The sequence below is a fragment of the Salvelinus namaycush genome, chromosome 4 (genome assembly GCF_016432855.1).
Source record: "Salvelinus namaycush isolate Seneca chromosome 4, SaNama_1.0, whole genome shotgun sequence".
NCBI lineage: Eukaryota > Metazoa > Chordata > Actinopteri > Salmoniformes > Salmonidae > Salvelinus > Salvelinus namaycush.
In genome coordinates this window covers 13,027,427-13,049,293 of record NC_052310.1, presented here as the reverse complement: position 1 = coordinate 13,049,293, position 21,867 = coordinate 13,027,427, and the positions used below count along the sequence as shown (strand labels likewise).

Sequence of the window (21,867 nt, the reverse complement as noted above, 5' to 3'; positions counted from 1 at the left end):
GGAAAGAGATGGAGTGCTGCATCAGGTGACCTGGCCTCCACAATCACCAAACCTCAACCCAATTGAGATGGTTTGGGATGAGTTGGACCGCAGAGTGAAGGAAAAGCAGCCAACAAGTGCTCAGCAAATGTGGGAACTCCTTCAAGACTGTTGGAAAAGCATTGCTCATGAAGCTGGTTGAGAGAATGCCAAGAGTATGCAAAGCTGTCATCAAGGCAAAGAGTGGCTACTTTGAAAAATCTCAAATCTCAAATATATTTTCATTTGTTTAATACTTTTTTGTGTATGGGTTTTTAAATATGGGTTAGTAGGACAAACTAGCCTACAGCATCGTGTGATCCAACAACATGATTACATTGATACAGTACATTGCGGTTTAGACTCATACTATAGATCACCATCACAAAGCAAGCCAGCCAGAGGCTTCCCAATTGATTAGCAGGGTCTGTTTGTTTTCTGTGTGGGGACGGTGGAGGTTTGTTTGGTAAGGAAAGGAAGAGCAGCCCATCTTCCTGTCACTCCACGCACAGCTGCACACAGCCAGGGAGGGAGAGCAAGGCAAGGCAACACAAGGAGAGCTTAGCTCTTCCTCTGGGACCTGCCTCTCCATAGGGGAGCTAGGGGATAGAGGGATTTTCTGGTGCCCATGTTAGTGAATGAGGGACCGTGTGAACGGATGAAAAATAAGAAGGGACTTGTTTTTGGGGTTTTGTTTTTCCTGGCATCGAGCATGCCTTATTGGCACCGTCTGCCCAGTAGTACCTGTTTGTGGATAAAGATATACAACCTCCAGGAGGGCAGTGTGTACGTTCATGCCCCAGCTGTAGCACTGTCAGCTCCCCTCAGTGAAGCATGGGAATGGGGCTGGCCTGCTGTAAGCCCACCGGGCTCAAACAGGAACACCTGCAAGGTAATGCTAGCTACCTTTTTAAGAGTTATATTTGGGAAATGTAATTTAATTTAATTTGAGTACATGTAATGTACTGTAATTACAATGTACATTGGACAGCTATGGGTGGTTGAAGCCTGGTCTCATAGATTAGATGTAACATACTGTGGTAAATGTAAATCCGTGACACCCAAATTAGTATGATATGTTAGGTTTGGTATGGTTACATAAGACAGAAGATTACTTAAGGAATAAACGAAAGGAGGGTGGTTGGTTGGGTTGGACGTGAACGTCTGGCAACCCAAAGGTTGCGTGTTTGAATCTCATCAAGGACAATTTTAGCAACTATTTACTACTTTTTAGCTACTTTGCAACTACTTAGCATGTTAGCTAACCCTTCCCCTAACCTTAACCATTTTACCTAACTACTAACCCTAAACTTAACCCTAACCTTATCCCCTAACCCTAATCCCTAGCCTAGCTAACTATAGCTACAATTGGTGACATATCATACGCATTGCAAATTCGTAACATATTGTACGAATTGCAATTTGTAACATATCATGCGAATTGTAATTCGTAACATATCCTACGAAATGGATGATGGACATCCACAAATGAATACATACCACACGAAACGTAACATATCATACTAAATGGAGTGTTTCGGATTTACATACAGAACCATAGGAAATGCTATGAGACCAGGTTGGCGGTTGAGATTCATCTGTCTGTTGTGGATTTCACTTGTTTTGTCCATAGTGCAGTCTGTCATACCCCGACAGAAGGTGTACTTAGTAGGGGCACTATAGGGGCTCAAAGAAGTGTTATCTTTAGTTGGTGGCTCTGTTGTTGTATAACATACTGCAGTCAGGTTTTGTGAAGAGTCCTTCATTTCACTTGAAGGGTAAGCTTTTCTGATTATCCAACAAAGGTTGGACAATCACAATGGTCAACAGGAGTTAATCCACTCCCAATCCTCAGAATAATTCTCCGGCCAATTATTAACACTGACCACACACACATACCGTACACACACAACGCCACTGCTTACCATTTACTGCAGTCAGTTAACTAAGTTCACACAGTGCAATCAGCGATAAGAAGAAATGTATTTTTCACAGTAAAACCCATCCTTCATCTTCCACTAAGGATCCATTCATCCACAAGCACAGTGGGCAGTCTGACATTTACCAACCTGAGGGAATCATTATCATCAAAAAATGACCTTCATTGCAGTTTTCTGTGGAACATGAAGTGTCCTTTTCAAAATACCAGCCCTTCACTGTGCTCTGTAGGAGTGAGACTTACTTTCATTAAATCCCAAAGCTCTTGTCTCCAAATCAAATCGTTTTACTTTCTTTCTTCAAACAGAGGATTTTCTTAGATTTTTGACAGTCTGACGTTTCTTGATTGATTTTGTGAAGCTGTCTTATCCGCCTGGCAGTGGGCTGGAAGAGAAACTATTGGCTGTGTTCAGGCTCCTTTATGTCTGTGTCGAAAAGACATCTTTATCACTTGCTTGATTTCTCTCTTTCCCGTTGGCTAGGCAACCTGGTGGGAAGGGATCCATCTGGTCTACACTGTTATTAACGACAGGAACTGGGTCTGAAAAGCTTTAGCTTTCCTATCAGACCACATAAAGGAACAGCTTTTTGAAGAAGTGCTTTTCAAGCTGTAACGATTTAAGTCCTATGTTTTAGAACCGAAAGTAGCCAATAAAGACAAGACGGTTAGAAGGTATATTTGGTACAAGACAGTAGAAGGTATTATATTTGGTGAATGATATGATCACCTCCTACAGTGGGAGTCCATTTATTCTCTGTTTTATTGAAGTTCATATCAGATGGCAGCAGCTAGCTGGGCATTATTGCTTTATGCCTGTCTGGTATATGAGTAAGTTGTTTTGAAGCAGAAGACAAGTGGGAAATACAGTATACCTTCACAGAACCAATATTCCACCAGTCAAATGATAGGATCATAATGCAATATTTTATGAAGGCAAGGGAATTCTCATTACTTTTTATTCGGGCATAAGGGGTTTCAACTGATTCTAAGACTATAGTAATATAGTAGCAATGCACTAACAGGAAATCTATCTACAGATGTCGGCTCTTAACTTGATCACACTTCTGTTGCAGAGAATTTTCGTGCCGCATCAGGAAATTCAAATGAGCCTTGAGTGGCTGAAAATTAGCAGATCTCTTTCTCTCCATGCAGAGGTAGTCGAATCACTGGGATCAGGCTTGCTATCAAATTAATATTCTCTCTTGATTGTGCAAACTCTAGGCCTAGGCCCTGTTACTGCAACATTCAAATGTACAAACATTTATCTAAAATTCAGCCATACACATCAACAACCGTCGTTTTATATAGATTAATAACACAAGATAGAACATGGTCTCCACCAGACTACGACATACAAATGTCTAGTGTATCCTAAGGTTATGAATTAACTGTCAAAATTGAATTAAATTGTGGCCTGGGGTGGTTTAGCGGTTAGGGACGCTGCCTTCAGTGCACACATACAGTGGGGAGAACAAGTATTTGATACACTGCCGATTTTGCAGGTTTTCCTACTTACAAAGCATGTAGAGGTCTGTAATTTGTATCATAGGTACACTTCAACTGTGAGAGACGGAATCTAAAACAAAAATCCAGAAAATCACATTGTATGATTTTTAAGTAATTAATTTGCATTTTATTGCATGACATAAGTATTTGATACATCAGAAAAGCAGAACTTAATATTTGGTACAGAAACCTTTGTTTGCAATTACAGAGATCATACGTTTCCTGTAGTTCTTGACCAGGTTTGCACACACTGCAGCAGGGATTTTGGCCCACTCCTCCATACAGACCTTCTCCAGATCCTTCAGGTTTCGGGGCTGTCGCTGGGCAATACGGACTTTCAGCTCCCTCCAGAGATGTTCTATTGGGTTCAGGTCTGGAGACTGGCTAGGCCACTCCAGGACCTTGAGATGCTTCTTACGGAGCCACTGCTTAGTTGCCCTGGCTGTGTGTTTCGGGTCGTTGTCATGCTGGAAGACCCAGCCACGACCCATCTTCAATGCTCTTACTGAGGGAAGGAGGTTGTTGGCCAAGATCTCGCGATACATGGCCCCATCCATCCTCCCCTTAATACGGTGCAGTCGTCCTGTCCCCTTTGCAGAAAAGCATCCCCAAAGAATGATGTTTCCACCTCCATGCTTCATGGTTGGGATGGTGTTCTTGGGGTTGTACTCATCCTTCTTCTTCCTCCAAACACAGCGAGCGGAGTTTAGACCAAAAAGCTCTATACCACATGACCTTCTCCCATTCCTCCTCTGGATCATCCAGATGGTCATTGGCAAACTTCAGACGGGCCTGGACATGCGCTGGCTTGAGCAGGGGGACCTTGCGTGCGCTGCAGGATTTTAATCCATGACGGCGTAGTGTGTTACTAATGGTTTTCTTTGAGACTGTGGTCCCAGCTCTCTTCAGGTCATTGACCAGGTCCTGCCGTGTAGTTCTGGGCTGATCCCTCACCTTCCTCACGATCATTGATGTCCCACGAGGTGAGATCTTGCATGGAGCCCCAGACCGAGGGTGATTGACCGTCATCTTGAACTTCTTCCATTTTCTAATAATTGCGCCAACAGTTGTTGCCTTCTCACCAAGCTGCTTGCCTATTGTCCTGTAGCCCATCCCAGCCGTGTGGAGGTCTACAATTTTATCCCTGATGTCCTTACACAGCTCTCTGGTCTTGGCCATTGTGGAGAGGTTGGCGTTTGTTTGATTGAGTGTGTGGACAGATGTCTTTTATACAGGTAACAAGTTCAAACAGGTGCAGTTAATACAGGTAATGAGTGGAGAAAAGGAGGGCTTCTTAAAGACAAAACGAACAGGTCTGTGAGAGTCGGAATTCTTACTGGTTGGTAGTTGATCAAATACTTATGTCATGCAATAAAATGTAAATTAATTACTTAAAAATCATACAATGTAATTTTCTGGATTTTGTTTTAGATTCCGTCTCTCACAGTTGAAGTGTACCTATGATAAAAATTACAGACCTCTACATGCTTTGTAAGTAGGAAAACCTGCAAAATCGTCAGTGTGTCAAATACTTGTTCTCCCCACTGTATAGGCCTACCGTGTCACGCAGATACGACTCCAGCCCACGCCCTTCTGGCACAAATAAATCAATCCCCTGATTGACTTGATGTAGTTACACATTTCAAATGTGGACAGTCCATGGTTATTTTCCCCCTGATCTTGATAAGAAATTACACTTTTAGATAACGTAAATAGGAAACTATTAACAAATAAAATAATAACAGTCAGTAGGCTACACCAATGTTAATTTCCATTCATACAAATTGTCAAGTAAATTGCCACAGTAGATTTTGTGTGGTAACCAATGAAATACTTTACAGAATACTTGTCAAATAGATAAATTGCCCTTAGTCTGTTAAAAAAGGACTAAGTTGTTGCGATGACAATACCAACCATAGGGCGAACATACACTACATGACCAAAAGTATGTGGACACATGCTCACCGAACATCTCATTCCAAAATCATGGGCTATAACAGCCTCCACTCTTCTGGGAAGGCTTTCCAACTAGATGTTGGAACATTGCTGTGGGGATTGCTTCCATTCAGCCACGAGCATTAGTGAGGTCGGGCAGTGATGTTGGGCGATTAGGCCTGGCTCGCCGTCGGCGTTCCAATTAATCTCAAAGATGTTCGATTGGGTTGAGGTCAAGGCTCTGTGCAGGCCAGTCAAGTTCTTCCACACCGATCTCTACAAACCATTTCTGTATGGGTCTCGCTTTGTGCACGAGTGCATTGTCATCCTGAAACAGGAAAGGGTCTTCCTCAAACTGTTGCCACAAAGGTGGAAGCACAGAATCGTCTATAATGTCATTTTATGCTGTAGCGTTAAGATTTCCCTTCACAGGAACTAAGGGGCCTAGCCCGAACCATGAACAATTGCCCCAAACCATTATTCTTCCTCGACCAAACTTTACAGTTGGCACTATGCATTGGGGCAGGTAACATTTTTTTGGCATCCGGCAAACCTGGACTGCCAGATGGTGAAAAGTGATTCATTACTAGAGAAGAACACTTTTCCACTACTCCAGAGTCCAATGGTGGTGAGCTTGACATCACTCCAGCTGACGCTTAGCTGAAATAGCCAAATCCACAATTTGAAGGGGCGTCCACATACTTTTGTATATATAGTGTATCTTGAAAGACTTGGGTTGCAACAGGACACAAATATCATGTTTTAGGGAGCGGTAATGAGGTGACCAATAATAATTGAGATCAACTGTGCAGGTGAATTCAGTGTGTATTGATGGTTTTGAGGCAGAATTTCGAGGCAGGGCGTCAACATTGGCATGTCCCAATGCCATGTATGCTGAGTAGAGTCTATCTGCAGACCGCGTACTACATGCCACACCCACTGTATGCCGCGAGGGTATCGTTTATCTGAAAAGCCTGGAAGGTTGTAGCTTCAACCCTGCAGCGCACACACACACACACACACACACACACACACACACACACACACACACACACACACACACACACACACACACACACACACACACACACACACTTACACAGACCAACTGATTATTGGACTGCTGAATGTTTTTCTTTCTTTTTTGGTTTGTTTGTTCTTTTCCATATTATGTCTATCTCGGATAAACTGCCCAGGAAAGGGTTGAAAATAGCCCATATTAATATATGTATCCTTGGAAATAAGGTTCATGAAATCAATAACTTGCTGACAATAGATAACATTCATATATTAGCCATGTCTGAGACTCACTTAGATTATTCATTTGATGATACAGCAGTAGCAATACAAAGATATACAGTTGAAGTTGGAAGTTTACATACACCTTAGCCAAATACATTTTAACTCAGTTTCTCACAATTCCTGACATTTAATCCTAGTAAAAATATTCCCTGTTTTAGGTCAGTTAGGATCACCACTGTCACGCCCTGACCTGAGATATCTCTGTTTTCTTTATATTTTGGTTAGGTCAGGGTGTGACTAGGGTGGGTACGTTCGTTTTTGTATTGTCTAGGGTTTTTGTATGTCAAGGGTTGTCGTAGGTCTAGGTGATTTATATATCTATGGTTTACATATCTATGGTGGCCTGATATGGTTCCCAATCAGAGGCAGCTGTTTATCGTTGTCTCTGATTGGGGATCATATTTAGGTAGCCATTGATAGATAGATTTAGGTAGCCATTAACTGATAGATGCACACACATACATGTTAATGTTTATATCGGACCCCAGTAAGACTAGCAAAAGACTAGCTTTTGCCGTTGGTTAGAGCATTGGGCCAGTAACCGGAAGGTTGCTGGATCGAATCACCGAGCTGACAAGGTAAGAATTTGTCGTTTACCCCTGGGCAAGGCATTACAGGGAGACACTGTTCGCCGGGCGCCGAAGGCGTGGATGTCGATTTAGGCAACCCCCTGCACCTCTCTGATTCAGAGGGGTTGGGTTAAATGCGGAAGACACATTTCATTGAAATGCATTCAGTTCTACAACTGACAAGGTATCATCCTTTCCCTGATAGTGAGCCTAATAAAATAAAAAATAAAAATCCCTTAACACCTTGCGACGCAGCGAAAGTTATTTTTTTTTAAACATCTGAATTAATGGCCGACAGAAGTCCCCGCTTGGGATAGCATTTTCCAGAAGAAAAATGAATACTTTTGCGAAATGTAAGTATAACGTTTGTTTATTCATGAAATTGTTTTAAAAAGTCAACAAATTACTTTCATGTGAATGTTTGATTAAAATGCTGAGTAACTGGTATGTATCCGCTTGTTGCCAAGTTAGCTAGCTAACACGTCAATTCAACATCTATTCCATGTTGGTTCAATGTAATTTAATTGAAGTGACGTGGAAACAACGTTGATTCAACCAGTGTGTGACGAGATGGGGCGGACACGATAACTAGCTAGCAGGCGATCTTATCCTGCTTATCGTATGTTTAGAGATGAACAACTAAATTAACTAATCGTAGATTCAGCAATGGGTCAATTGTGAAGAGTCTGACAGTTAAGTCGTGAACTTGCTAGCCAGCTAAAGACATGTCGCAAATATTTTGTTTTTTATTTTCAGGAACTAAAGTGGGCACCTGATCCCGTTTCACTCCATTACATTGGCTTGGCAGGAGAAAACAGTCCTGCCCGACTCGTTTGGAGGTAAAACATTTTAACAGCTGTTCATTGTATTGTTCAGTCTAGGCTTGCTAGCCAGCCAAGTTATTTGTGCATTTTGTTGACGAGTCTGTTTTGCTAGCTAGCTGTATGCAGTGTCTGTTTACCTAGCTAACGTTTTCTTGCCACATTCCCTTCCCCTATTGTGTTGCACCATTGGGGTTGGCGTTACTAGTTCAAATTAGAAGTTAAGGAATTCTACTCTTACTGTAAACAACTTGACCAAGCCTAAAAATATGCAAAACTGTTAACAAAACGATTGCACATTAATAAAGGTAGTTGTGGCTTCAGCAACTTGAACCAGTAACGTTAGTGAAATTTGAGCAGTGAGGTTAATTACTCCCTTGTCTCTACTTGTTCCAGGATGAAGGATCCCACCATGACACGCTGCAGATGTAAATAACTTGGTGTGAATTTCCCAGGCACCAGCATAATCACCATATTCCAGGATATTATTCAGGAGTGTTACATCACAATGTTAGATAGAAATAGATTCACCCATGTTATTGTGTATCATGCAGATTTGTTAGGACATTGTAATTTATGAAGCTCATTCTAAGATACAGATGTGATGTCTGACCCAGGGGATTGCACTTTGAACAAGTCTTCAATTTAGACCACAATTAGGTGTTAGTGAAGGGCTGGAACAAAACTGTAAACTCCGGTCCTGTCTATAAAAAAAAAAACTGTGGCTGAACAAGCTTATGTACTGAACAAGCTTATGAATGTCTGAGGTTAATCTCCTTGAAATCCCTCACTTGGTAATTATTTATTTTGTACAATGGACTGTGTTTTAAGGACTCATGCACTGATACAGGAAAACCAATAAAAAGTTAACATTTATTTAAAACTACAATTGTTGATGTCTCATGTTTCTGGTTTTGAGGCTTGGGCATCTACAGTATCTGGTGACTGCATCTGTCTAATCCACTGCAAGGAGAGAAAGGCATCAATCATATTACAATGCTGTATTCATTTAATTGAATATATATTTCTGTTTGATACACATTTACATAATTATATTGGACACGTTGTCCTTTATCACATGCCAGTATTTGTTTTGTATCCAATGCATTTAGCTTACATTAGGATGAAGTAGCCTAGGCCTTCTAATCTAGTTAGAATGCATCATATCATCTTTCAATATTAGTTATCAACAAATAAATCTTAAATCAGTCATTTAAAATAATATGCACGGTGTGATAGTTATATGAATTACTCACAATGCAAGCCTACTCATTAGAGAAGCACATCAGCTCCAATGCAATATTAGCTTCACAGTGAAACCACTATTCTGGCTATTAATCATAAACGGTAAGCTAAATAACATATTTTACAATCTCAAAAAATCGTAGCATGTATATGCATGCAAGCTTACAATGATGGAGCAGCAGACCAAGCAATATGCGAGAGGAGGACCCTATTCTGGTCGGTGTCAACTTCATTCATTTACAGGTACTGAGGAGATGGATTCTGTTACTTGTTTATTTGTGTCAGATATTTCCATTTTGAGATGGTGACGAGATTGCTAGCACTAGTTGCTCACACTAGTCACACACTTAGAAGCCGAGGAGAGGAAGGACAGCTGTGAAAACAATAGCTGGAAAATGAGTCGGAAGCACAGTAGCATTTGGATGCATTTTAATAATGTAGACAATGTTAGAGCACAGTGTAGAATTTGCCACAAAATCTATCAAGCCGGTTCTACGCACAACCTACACCGGCATATGCGAACTGTGCACCCAACTGTGAAGCTAGCTGTAGCGGAGCTTCGAGAAACTAGCGGGCCTGCTAGTGATAGTGGTGGAGCCAGAACCTCCACACGTGGAGATGTATCCACTCAGTCAAGTAAGCCTACTCTGTGACCCACAGCAACGCAGTCTTCTATGGACCAGTTTATGCCAAAGTCTGTAGCAAAACAAGGCCAAATTGATATTGCATATTGGCTAAAATGATTCCCCCCGATTTCCAGCCATTTTTGATCGTGGAGGACAGGTTTTTAGAAATTATTATAGCAATAGTCTAAATCCAATGTACACAATTCCAAGCAGGAAAACCCTTTCAAAATCACTTATTCCATAACTGTACGAGAGCATACAGGCTTCAGTGCGGGAAAGAGTCCAAAAAGCTACTGCAGTTTGCCTTACCACTGACATCTGGACATCAAGGGTAACCACTTCTTACATGTCGGTTACATGTCACTTTATTGAAGATTTTTTGATGTCTAGCTGTCTTCTGGACTGCTTTGAGTTCAGCGACAGACACTCCTCAGAGAACTTGACAGAGAAACTGTTGAGAATGGCAAGTAGATGGAAAAGTGGTATGTTGTGTTAGCGACAATGCAGCTAACATAACCAAAGCCATGAAAATGTTTAAATGGACCCATCATCCATGTCTTGCCTACACAATCAACCTGATTGTAAGAGATGCTCTGAAGCTGATGAAGCCCACTGTGGACAAAGTGAAAGCAGCTGTGGAATACTTCCACAGGAGCACAGTAGGTGCTGAAAAACTAAAGTCTACACAACGCCAGATGGGGATGCCTGAGCTGAGGCCTAAACAAGACTGCACTACAAGGTGGAATTCAACATTTTATATGTTGAAGCAGTTTCTTGAGTCAAAGGATGCCATCATCTCTACCCTGGCCATTGTCAATGCACCTGTTGATGCTCTGACCCAAGAGGAATGGGAGGTGGTGGAGGAGGTATACAGAGTCCTGGAACCCTTTGAGCAGGTCACTGTGGAGATCAGTGGAGAGAGGTACAGTAAACAGTTATTACTACATCATTATTTAATCCAGTATTATATATGTATATGAGCAGTAGATGAGAATGTAGTATCAGTAGACAAAACATGAACCTGAACTAATATGTTACTGTTCTCTCTTTTCAGCTATGTGACAGCCTCAAAAAATTATACTCCTGTGTAAGGGTCTGCAGCGAATCACAGCCAGCCACCAGAGAGAAGCAAATGTAACCACAGGACATGTGACAGAGTTCATGGACACCCTATGTTCATCAATGGACAGAAAGTTCCACGGAATGGAATATAATCACGTGCTATCAGAAACTGCTGCACTTGACCCCAGGTTTAAGAAGTTAGCTTTCAGTGATGCCAGAGCGATTGATGAGGCTCTTCAAAGAATAACCTCAGCAGCAGGGAGGGACAGCCCCAGCAGTCAGCTGGCTCAGGCACCAGGGCAATAAGAAGAGAGATCAGATGGAGTAGAAGCACCAGCAGTAGTGCCACAAACGTCTGCTGTTTGGATGCTGTTTGACGAGAGAGCAACTGGGGATGCAGTACGAAGGAATCCCTCAGTAGATGCCATAATGGAGGTCCAATCCTATTTGGAGGAGCCCCTCTCCAGATCCTCTGAGCTGGTGGAAGAACAAGGCCTCTGTCTACCTACCTTACTAAAGTCATGACAGGGAGACTGCATAGTGGCCACATCCGTTCCCTCTAAAGAAGAGAGAAAATATGGACCAGTTTGATGTTTTAAGTGGGATGCTGCAGTTTTACACATTGTTATTTATTTTTCTTTGATATGGTGCAATATTCTATTATTATGTTGTTCAAATTGTATTCATTTTGATTTGTTACATTAAAATGCACTCAATAGCATTTAGCTTCGGGAAGGTAAACCAAATAAACCAAAGGGTAAAACCCTTTCCACCGAGGGTTCAACATGGAACCAAAAAGGGTTCTATCTGGAACCTAAAAGGGTTCTCCTATGGGGAAAGCCGAAGAACCCTTTTGGAACCCTTTTTTCTAAGAGTGTAGGGGTCACATGAGTACACAGCAACTGGTCTGCTCAGTGATAAAGGTGTGAGTTTGCTGAGCTGGGTGACAAAGGCAATTAACTTTATGGCACTGCTGTTTATATTTGGTTTACCTTCCCGAAGCTAAATGCTATTGAGTAACATGGCAAGAGATACCATAACATATAACTGGACCGAAGGTAAATGCTATTGAGTAACATGGCAAGAGATACCATAACATATAACTGGACCACAGTAAAATGACATCTAAATAATTATATCTGATTAATCACTTAAATGTGACAATTAGGGTCAATCAATTGAGACACGTAGTCTATATCGGTATTTCAGTCATTCTGTTAAGTTTGTAGCTGTCACTGTATTCTAAACAAATCAACTCCACCATCTAGTGGTACTAATGCCAGTTACAACATTATTTACTGATAGGTCTGAGATGAGGGCAGATGATAATTAGCTTGATTTGCTGAAAATCGAATCAGAATTTTAATTTTGACAATTAGATTTTTGAGGAGTCAGAGGTTGTTGACCATTCACAATATCTCATATTGTAGCCTAGTACAGGGATGGGATCTTGAAGGACACCATCTCCCCCTGTAGAGCTGTGGTATGGGGAAAAACATGGGAGGATATTGAAGTGGCTGCTGGACTCATCGACCTTTAATTAACATCAGTCCAGTCTTCCCCAAGATTGGAGTCTGGCAAAAATATGTACTTTTCAAAGACTAATTCCACTCATCTCTCTCTCTCCATCTCTCTCTTTGTTTTTCTCACTCTCTCCATCTCTCTTTCTCTCTCCATCTCTCTTTCTTTCTTTCTCTCAATTTCTCTCTCTTCATCTCTCTCTTGCTCTTTTTCTTTCTCTTTCTCTCTCTCTTTCTCGCTCAGGTGGTCCAGGAGGAGAAAAGGACCGTGCTGCGCTCAGTCATGAGGCCTTTCTGCTCATGGCCAACTCTCAGAGTGACATGGATGACTGGGTCAAGGCCATAAGACGGGTCATCTGGGCACCCTTTGGAGGAGGTAAACTAGCCTGGCATTCCAAATGATTTTGTTATGTTTCACCGTTGTTTTGCTTTGTTCAGGCTGGTTTAGCCGGGCTAGAGATAAACTGCTTTGCCCAGAGTTATATTACTAGACAGAATGATTACAAAATGCACGCTAAATCTCAGTGAAAGCATATTCTGGTACGGGCTCACATTATGCTCTTTGTATATGTCACTCAAACGTCTTTGTCTAGTGCTTTATGGGGTCAGTGGTTTGATAGACAGAAGATCATTTTATGACGTACTGTGCATTCGAAAAGTATTCAGACCCCTTGACTTTTTCCACATTTTGTTACGTTACAGCCTTATTCTAAAATTGATTAAATAAATAAAAAATATTTGTCAATCACACACAATACCCCCATAATGACAAAGCAAAAACATGTAAAAAATTTTTTTTAAACAGAAATACCTTATTTACATAAGTATTCAGACCCTTTGCTATGAGACTCGAAATTGAGCTCAAGTGCATCCTGTTTCCATTGATCATCCTTGAGATGTTTCTACAAATTTATTGGAGTCCACCTGTGGTAGATTCAATTGATTGGACATGATTTGGAAAGGCACACACCTGTCTATGTAAGGTCCCACAGTTGACAATACATGTCAAAGTAAAAACCAAGCCATGAGGCTGAAGGAATTGTCCGTAAAGCTCTGAGACAGGATTGTGTCGAGGATCAGATCTGGGGAAGGGTAACACAAAATGTATGTAGCATTGAAGGTCCCCAAGAACACAGTGGCTTCCATCATTCTTAAATGGAAGAACAACCATCTCTGCAGCACTTCAGCAATCAGGCCTTTATGGTAGAGTGGCCAGATAGAAGCCACTCCTCAAAAGGCTCATGACAGCCTGCTTGGAGTTTGCCAAAAGGCACCTAAAGGACTGTCAGACCATTCTCTGGTCTGATTAAACCAAGATTGAACTCTTTGTCCTGAATGCCAAGCATCACGGTGAAGCATGGTGGTGGCAGCATCATGCTGTGGGGATGTTTTTCAGCGGCAGGGACTGGGAGACTAGTCAGGATCGAGGGAAAGATGAACGGAGCAAAGTACAGAGTTCCTTGATGAAAACCTGCTTCGCCCCAGTTCTCAGGACATGAGACTGGGGAGAAGGTTCACCTTCCAACAGGACAACGACCCTAAGCAAACAGCCAAGACATTGCAGGAGTGGGTTCTGCACAAGTCTCTGAATGTCCTTGAGTGGCCCAGCCAGAGCCCCGGACTTGAACCCGATCAAACATCTCTGGAGAAACCTGAAAATAGCTGTGCAGCGATGCTCCCCATCCAACCTGACAGAGCTTGAGAGGATCTGTGTGCCAAGCTTTTAATGTCATACCCAAGAAGACTCGAGGTTGTAATCGCTGCCAAAGGAGCTACAACAAAGTACTGAGTAAAGAGTCTGAATATTTATGTAAATGTGATCTTTTTTTAATATATTTTTTATATACATTTGCAAAAATGTCAAATGTTTTTGTCATGATGTAATATATTTGAGAATAATGCTGTAATTAACAAAATGTGGAAAAAGACAAGGGGTCTGAATACTTTCCGAATGCACTGTATGTTCAGAACAGAATAAAAGGTCCTTTCAGAGCTCGAAGTCTTCATTTCCTCACTAGTCTGTCTTTACACCCTGTACAGTTGCTAACGTTGCACTGGAGGCTAGTCTACTGTATGCTACTATCCTTGACGTGTGTCCAGAAATATAACTAGGCTAGGTTGTGTGGAGGCAGCTGAATATACAGATATTATGTTACAAAAAGGACGTTATAAATAGGCGGATCACAGTATGTCTGTGATCATTGCCGTAACTTTAAACCAACCAACTCTCTGGAACTGGAAGGGAGGCACTGTATTGTAGACAGTACTTGTGGCTTCATACATTACATTTTCAAAGGAGCGTGCAATGACGAAGATCACTCTTCTTTAGCCCGACATGTCTAATTCATGTAAATAGGGCCTAAACTGAAAACGGTTGGCTATCATTTCCATTTTACATCAGGAGGATATGCACGAGATTGCTGATAACAGCAGGATTTCATCTGTGCAGTATTTGAGGCCTATTGGCACGTTTTGTATTGTTCTGTTGCACTGGAGTGTATTTCGTTTCCATCGTCTCGAATTTACATGGCTGCAGGAATGCTTTCCAGTTCTCGCTCTCCATCAAGAATAGAACTGTTGCCAATTTATAGAACTGTCGTTAACAGGAATACTGCTGGCAGAACCCGTGACGCTTCCATGTCTGTTATTTAAATTTTTATGTGCTGACTATCTGCCACCAAACCTTTTATCTCTTGCTCATCCTCTTCTCACGTCTGCTCGGACGCTGCGCTATTACCAACGTCTATAGATGTGTCATTACGTGTTATTAGAAAACCAGTCATCTCGAGTGCACGAGCCAGACTGGATTGAATTACTTCGACCGTCGCTGCTTGGTAAATGTGGCTTTGGAATGTATGAAAAGCGCGCTCTGATTCTGTGTAGCACTTGCTCGATGACGTACTACGACTACTCTGATCTGTCAGGGTCTAGTGGTTGCGACTGTGTTGAGAGGCGGTGTTGCGCACAATCAGGTGAGATGCGGTGCGCGATTGATCGATGTAGATGTGAAGACTGTCTGAACTGTTTTTCCTTCCTCTCTGTTTCTCCTTTATTTAATTTGCATTTTGTGTTTACTGTTCATCCAACTACTGAATGTTGACAAACTGCGTATTGGTATTCCTGATGATAACTTTCCATTGATTTGTCATTTTAATATGTTAAAACTTTTTTAATTGAATGAATGACAACCATCATAAAATACTGAAATACAGAACCATATACTGTATGTAAACCATGTTTTTTGCCTGCAGGGATATTTGGCCAGCATTTAGAAGACACCGTCCAGTATGAGAAGAAATTTGGGCACCGCCTGGCACCTCTTCTGGTGGAGCAGTGTGTGGACTTCATAAAGGAACGAGGTCTGGATGAGGAGGGCCTCTTTCGAATGCCAGGGCAGGCTAACCTGGTAAAGGATCTACAGGGAGCCTTTGACTGTGGGGATAAGCCTCTGTTTGACAGGTAGATCTGCATTCGCTGTTATTGAATGGCAAAAAGTGCTGACTTGCTATTTGTTCAGCTGGATGTAGAAGTGGTGGCCACAGTAATGGTGGCAGTGGTCAATTATTGACAGTCAAATAAAATGAAATGTTATTAGTCACATGCGCTGAACACAACAGGTGTAGACCTTAGTGTGAAATGCTTACTTCCAAGCCCTTAAAAAAAGTTTAAACATTTGGTAAATAAATTAAAGGAAAAATAGTAACACAATAAAATAACAATAACGAGGCTACATACAATGGGTACTGGTAATGTGCAGGGGTACGGGTCAGTCGAGGTAATTGAGGTATGTGCATGTAGGTAGGGGTAAAGTGACTATAAATAGATAATAAACAGATAGTAGCTGTGTGTGTGTGTGTGTGTGTGTGTGTGTGTGTGTGTGTGTGTGTGTGTGTGTGTGTGTGTGTGTGTGTGTGTGTGTGTGTGTGTGTGTGTGTGTGTGTGTGTGTGTGTGTAGTATTTGCGAGCTTATGGTTAGATTCCAGTGAGTGTGCAAGAGAGTAAGTGCAAAAGGGGGTCAATGCAAATAGTCTGGGTAGCCATTTGATTAATGGTTGTTCAGCAGTCTTATGGCTTGGGGTAGAAACTGTTCAGGAGCCTTTTGGTCCCAGACTTGGCTCTCCGTTACTGCTTGCCATGCGGTAGCAGAGAGAACAGTCTATGACTTGGGTGGCTTGAGTTTTTGACAATTTTTAGGGCATTCCTCTGGCACCGCCTGGTATAGAGGTCCTGAAGGGCAGGGAGCTCAGTCCTAGTGATGTACTGGGCCGTACACATTACTCTCTGTAGCGCCTTGCAGTCGGATGCTGAGAAGTTGCCATACCAAGAAGTGATCAACCAGTCAGGCTCGGCCCTCCTTTTCCTGTAATCAAAAATCTGCTTTTTTGTCTTACTCACATTGTGGGAGTAGTTGTTGTCCTGGCAGTCGCTGACCTCCTCCCTGTATGCTGTCTCATCGTCGTGAGTGGTCAGGCATATTACCGTCGTGTTGGATATCGTGTGTGGCCTCGCAGTCGTAGGTGAACAGGCGGTACAGGAGGGGACTAAGCACACACCCTTGATGGGCCTCCGTGCTGGGGGTCAGTGTGGCGGATGTGTTGCTGCCTACCCTCACCACCTGGGGGCGGCCCATCAGGAAATCCAGGATCCAGGTGCAAAGGGATGTGTTCAGTCCCAGGGTCTTTAGCTTAGTGATGAGCTTGGAGGGCACTATGGTGTTGAACGCTGAACAGCATTCTCATGTAGGTGTTCCTTTTGTCCAGTTGGAAGAGGGCAGTGTGAAGTGCAATAGAGACTGCGTCATCTGTGGATCCGTTTGGGCGGTATGTGAATTGGAGTGGGTCCAGGATTTCTGGTATGATGGTGTTGATGTGAGCCATGACCAGCCTTTCAAAGTATTTCATGGCTACAGATATGAGTGCTACGGGGCGGTAGTCATTTAGGCAGGTTACCTTGGCGTTCTAGGGCACAGGGACTATGGTGGTCTATTTGAAACATGTAGGCATTACAGACTGAGTCAGGGAGAGGTTGAAAATGTCAATGAAGACAGCTGGTCAGTGCCTGCTCTGAGTACGCATCCTGTACTGTGACAGTGTATACACACGAGGCTGGTCAGGGGAGAACGGCTCATAACAACGACTGGAATGAAGTGAATGGAATGGTATCAAACATAAGTAAACCATGTGTATGATGTTTTGACTTCATTCCATTACAGCCATTACTATGAGCCCGTTCTCCCCAATTAAGGTGCCACCAGCCGCCTGTGAAACACACAATAAATCCCTCTACTGTTGGCCACTTGCTATTGGACTGATTCATACAGTTAGTAGACCACTCTAGATAACTATTTTGTACCCTCTTGCAGTAACACTGACGTCCACACGGTGGCATCCCTGCTGAAGCTCTACCTTCGTGAACTGCCTGAGCCTGTGGTCCCTTTCTCCAAGTATGAGGACTTCCTCTCCTGTGCTCAGCTGCTGGCCAAAGACGTGGAGGAGGTAAGAGACACTTCTCTGCACTAGTTCCAGTTCATGTTAGTATTCACACTATGACACCGAAGCCAAAGAACAGAACTGCTCTGTCATTCGATAGAAGCCAGTGTTCAAGTCCATGTTGTCTATGTGAAGAAACAAGTGATGGTGATACTGTATGTTCTCATCTCATCTTTTAGGGTGTACAGGAGCTGGGCAAGCAAGTGAGCAATCTTCCTCCCGCCAACTACAATCTCCTGAAGTATATATGCATGTACGTCCATAAACATACAACTCCTTCTTTTGAAGATCTCAAATATCTTGTTTTATCACGGTGCCATTTTCATATCGTTTTAATTCCGTCCCACCGTGCCATGCCTTCCTTTGTAGGTTTCTTGACGAGGTCCAGTCTCACGCAAACAAAAACAAGATGAGTGTACAGAACCTGGCCACAGTATTTGGACCAAATATCCTCCGACCCAAAATGGAGGACCCAGTGGCTATTATGGAAGGTGTGAACTCTCATTCATTTTATATTATACTGATATTAATAGGCACTGTATTAATCATATGAGACAGTCCTAATATTTTTTTTATACAACTGTCTGGGAGGTATGAGGCAGAGTAGATACAGTACATTAGCCTTTGGAAAGCGGAGTACAGAGAAACGTCACTATTGCATGTTATCTATTCATGACTCATCTTGTCTATCTCTAGTTCATAAAACATGTCAAATCTAAAGTAGAGCAGCGTTGTACAGTATAGTTCCTTATTGTTTTTTATTTCCTGTAAAGGGACCTCCCTAGTCCAAAGCCTCATGACCGTACTGATCAGTGAACATAACCGTCTGTACTCGGGGAGGGGGGAGCTGGAGGTCCCTGTTCCCCAGCCAGAGGTGACCCTCCAGGGCCAACGGCTCCAGCAGCACAGCATCGGTGGCTGGATCTCTGAGGAGGACCTCCAGAACTGCCCCACCAACCCCAACGAGGACCTCGCCTGCAGCAGCGCCTCTTCTCTGGACGCAAAGCTCTGTGCTGCCACCACCCCTCCACCTAGACTAGCTCCTTCAGGGAAGGGGGAGACGGTGGTCAGCCCCAGCAAGCAGACCAAGAACCTTCCCTCCTGGAAGTACTCTTTCAAGGGCACCTCAACGCCACGGCCCCCTCCTCAGGTCGACGTCACCACCGTGTCCCCCAGTGGCAACTGGCTGATGAACGGGCTGTCCTCTCTGAGGAGCCACAGGCGCACCTCCTCGGGGGAGCGTGTCAGGGACTCCACTGGCTTTTCCCAGAGACTGTCCACTTACGACAACGTCACATCTTCCTCCAGCATGGGCAGTGGCCCTAGTGTAGCCAGCACGCCTTGGTCTACCTCCTCCTGTGACATCTCCGCATCCGACTCAGGCAGCGAGCCCTCAGGACCTAACTGTGGTAATGGGAAGGGTCTAGAGGAGTGCCAATGGCAGGAGCTAGCCTCACCCCAGGGCCCGGGCCAGGGTCAGAGGGGAGGCCGGGTGGAGGAGAGAGTTGGAGATAGGGTCTCAGAGCAAGAGCAGGACAGTAGTGAAGCCATGGAACTGTGTGTTAGCAGTGCAGGCTGCAGTGACAACGGTAACACCATAGCCAATATGGTGGTGCCGTCCATCGTAACGCCAGAAGACCATGATGGAGGCTCCAAAGCACTTACCAGCCTGGTGGAGGGTCTGAAGGATGAGCTGAGGAAACAGAAGGTGGCCTACGAGACCAGGATCAAAAAGTAAGTCTGCAAGGTTATTTATTGTACTATGGGGGTTTATAAGTCAGAATTTTTAATGAAACATCTGAGAAACAGTTCATGTGAACATAACAACAAAATATGCACTGAGTAGATTGATTCCTAGTGTCCCAAAAAATCAAAGGACTAAAGTATTTCCCCCTCTAAAATACTCAATATTGCTGTAAATCTGTCAACAATCTTTCTCGGGTTACATGTATTAAGGAGCGCCAGCTCTACATTTGTGTAAATCAACATGTGTGTGTGTGCCCCCTGCAGGCTGGAGGAGTCCAGTGCGGCGCTGTGTGCTCAGATGGAGCGTCTGGAGCAGGAGATGGAGCAGGAGAGAAAAAAGCAGCGGATGCTGGAGATCAAGCTCCGCAACTCAGAGCGAGCCCGTCACGATGCAGAGAACAGGAACCGGCTCCTGGAGAAGGAAATGGAGGACTTCTTCTCCACTCTGGGGGACCTGGCTCTGGGAGCAAGGACTAGTGACATTTAATAGCCCTGGTTATAGACCTCTATAGTCTCTTCCCACAGCCGAGTGCCATGAGTCTGGCAAGCAAGACTGACAACTACATGGACTCAGTGAATAATACTGCATGTTGTCCAACGCAGGCAGCTGCGTCTCTCAATGTTTCCTCAGGCCTCAAAGTGTGCCTATGACTACCATGAGTATCTATCTGGATGGAATTCCGTGTCGTTTGGTGACAAAGCCTCGGTCCTTGGTTTACTCTGGTCAACTCTGTCAGTATACTTTTAATGTAAAGCAAAGGGTTTCAACTGCTACCATTATGACTATACAATAATCCCTGCTGTGTTAATCATATGCTGCCTACAACAGTACACAATATGCAAATACAACATTACCAAAGCTGGACTCTGCTAAGGACCAGGGTTGAAGCCGCCATGTTGGTTTGGGGCACATGAAGCTGACTACTGCCCTCAAAGGAACAATGAAGAAGTGTGCTGGCTGTGCCTTTGCAGTCTTTTTGAATTCGATAAAAGAAAATGTTGCGTGCTTGTCCAGAGGTGTAGTTAGTCAATTACTGTCAATAATACTCACATGGTACATGTATTGCTTAACTTTATCACTACTCCAAATTTGTTGAAGAGCCACATGACATCCTCAGAGTCACTTGCAGTATGATGACAATCGTGGAGGTGCTTAAAGATGGTGGCCCCCATGTACTTGCCGCAAATACCTCGTTTGATAAGTTCGCTGTATTGCTCTCCTGTACTCCAGTGTTGTCGTTAGCACAGTATACATGATCCCAATTCTAGTTCCAAGACGCCGGCGATTTAAAAACAAAGTATAATGTTCTGATTTATTGGCGTGTTGAACCATGTCGCAGGCTGTAGTTTAAAAATCCAGTCTATAGTGGTAAAACAATGAAGTCAAACCTGAATTCTGACATCTTTATGCACCGCCATTAATTTAACATTTTGAAAAATGGTGTATACTTTAGTGAATGTAACTGTGTTGTTGATCAAGCCAGCCCTGTAAATTGAGCCTAAACTAATTCTTAAAACATTGATATAGATTTGAATGGATAACAATTATATACATTTCCCAGAACATTCTCATGTGAGTGTTGCATGTGGTGAAACTGTTGATAGAATCCCCTTTTTCAGCAAATGATTACTGCTACTGCATAGAAATGTCTTGAGGCTTGAACACAAAACATGATTTGGTTCTTGAAGACCACTATAATAATGTGCATTCATTAAGGTAATGTGACTATTTTTTGTTTTTACATTTTATACAGACTCTTTTCATATGCTAATGTTTACAAGGTGGTGTTTTGAAAGACAACCGTTATAGACAAGCGTCTAGTGTTCGCCCTGTCGATGATTGCAGTTGAAATGTGTATCTCTTAAAACAAACTTAGGCTGAATGTTTCTTATGTCTTTGATTAAGATTTAAGTTGCTTATTTATTATGAATCTACACACTTGTAATGAATGGCATTATGGCAATCTAAGTAAATACAGATGACAGGTGTCATTTCGTGACTGATACCTTATGTACGGGTCAGCAAGCTTGTGTTCAGTGCATCTTCTACTTAGCTCAGAGTGTCTTACAATTCCAACACATTATACCA

General features: G+C 42.9%; 1 protein-coding gene across 3 annotated transcripts; it reads left to right on the top strand.

The window, feature by feature from the left end:
- The first annotated feature begins 476 nt into the window (after positions 1–476).
- On the top strand, positions 477–21,770 carry LOC120046175 (rho GTPase-activating protein 22-like). 3 transcript variants are annotated; one of them, XM_038991192.1, is made up of 8 exons: positions 477–910; positions 12,788–12,919; positions 15,795–16,002; positions 17,906–18,038; positions 18,212–18,285; positions 18,402–18,523; positions 18,806–19,766; positions 20,043–21,770. In XM_038991192.1, exons 1-8 carry the CDS (start codon positions 853–855, stop codon positions 20,263–20,265), a joined length of 1,911 nt encoding a protein of 636 aa, XP_038847120.1. In that variant the 5' UTR covers positions 477–852; the 3' UTR covers positions 20,266–21,770. The 3 variants fall into 3 exon arrangements, 1 of the variants encoding a protein (XP_038847120.1); XR_005476780.1 differs by lacking the exons at positions 12,788–12,919; positions 15,795–16,002; positions 17,906–18,038; ... (2 more) ...; positions 18,806–19,766; positions 20,043–21,770 and adding exons at positions 8,026–8,108; positions 8,487–8,976 and having other exon boundaries at positions 499–910; XR_005476781.1 differs by lacking the exons at positions 477–910; positions 12,788–12,919; positions 15,795–16,002; ... (3 more) ...; positions 18,806–19,766; positions 20,043–21,770 and adding exons at positions 6,972–7,622; positions 8,026–8,108; positions 8,487–8,976.
- Positions 21,771–21,867: the final 97 nt, after the last annotated feature.

What these genes read in the sequence shown, in the direction of transcription:
- LOC120046175 (XM_038991192.1), top strand. Translation starts at nt 853, where the DNA reads ATGGGAATGGGGCTGGCCTGCTGTAAGCCCACCGGGCTCAAACAGGAA. An exon ending in CTGGGCACCCTTTGGAGGAG is followed by an intron (nt 12,920 to 15,794) that starts GTAAACTAGCCT and finishes TTTTGCCTGCAG; the next exon opens with GGATATTTGGCCAGCATTTA. An exon ending in CCCAGTGGCTATTATGGAAG is followed by an intron (nt 18,524 to 18,805) that starts GTGTGAACTCTC and finishes TTTCCTGTAAAG; the next exon opens with GGACCTCCCTAGTCCAAAGC.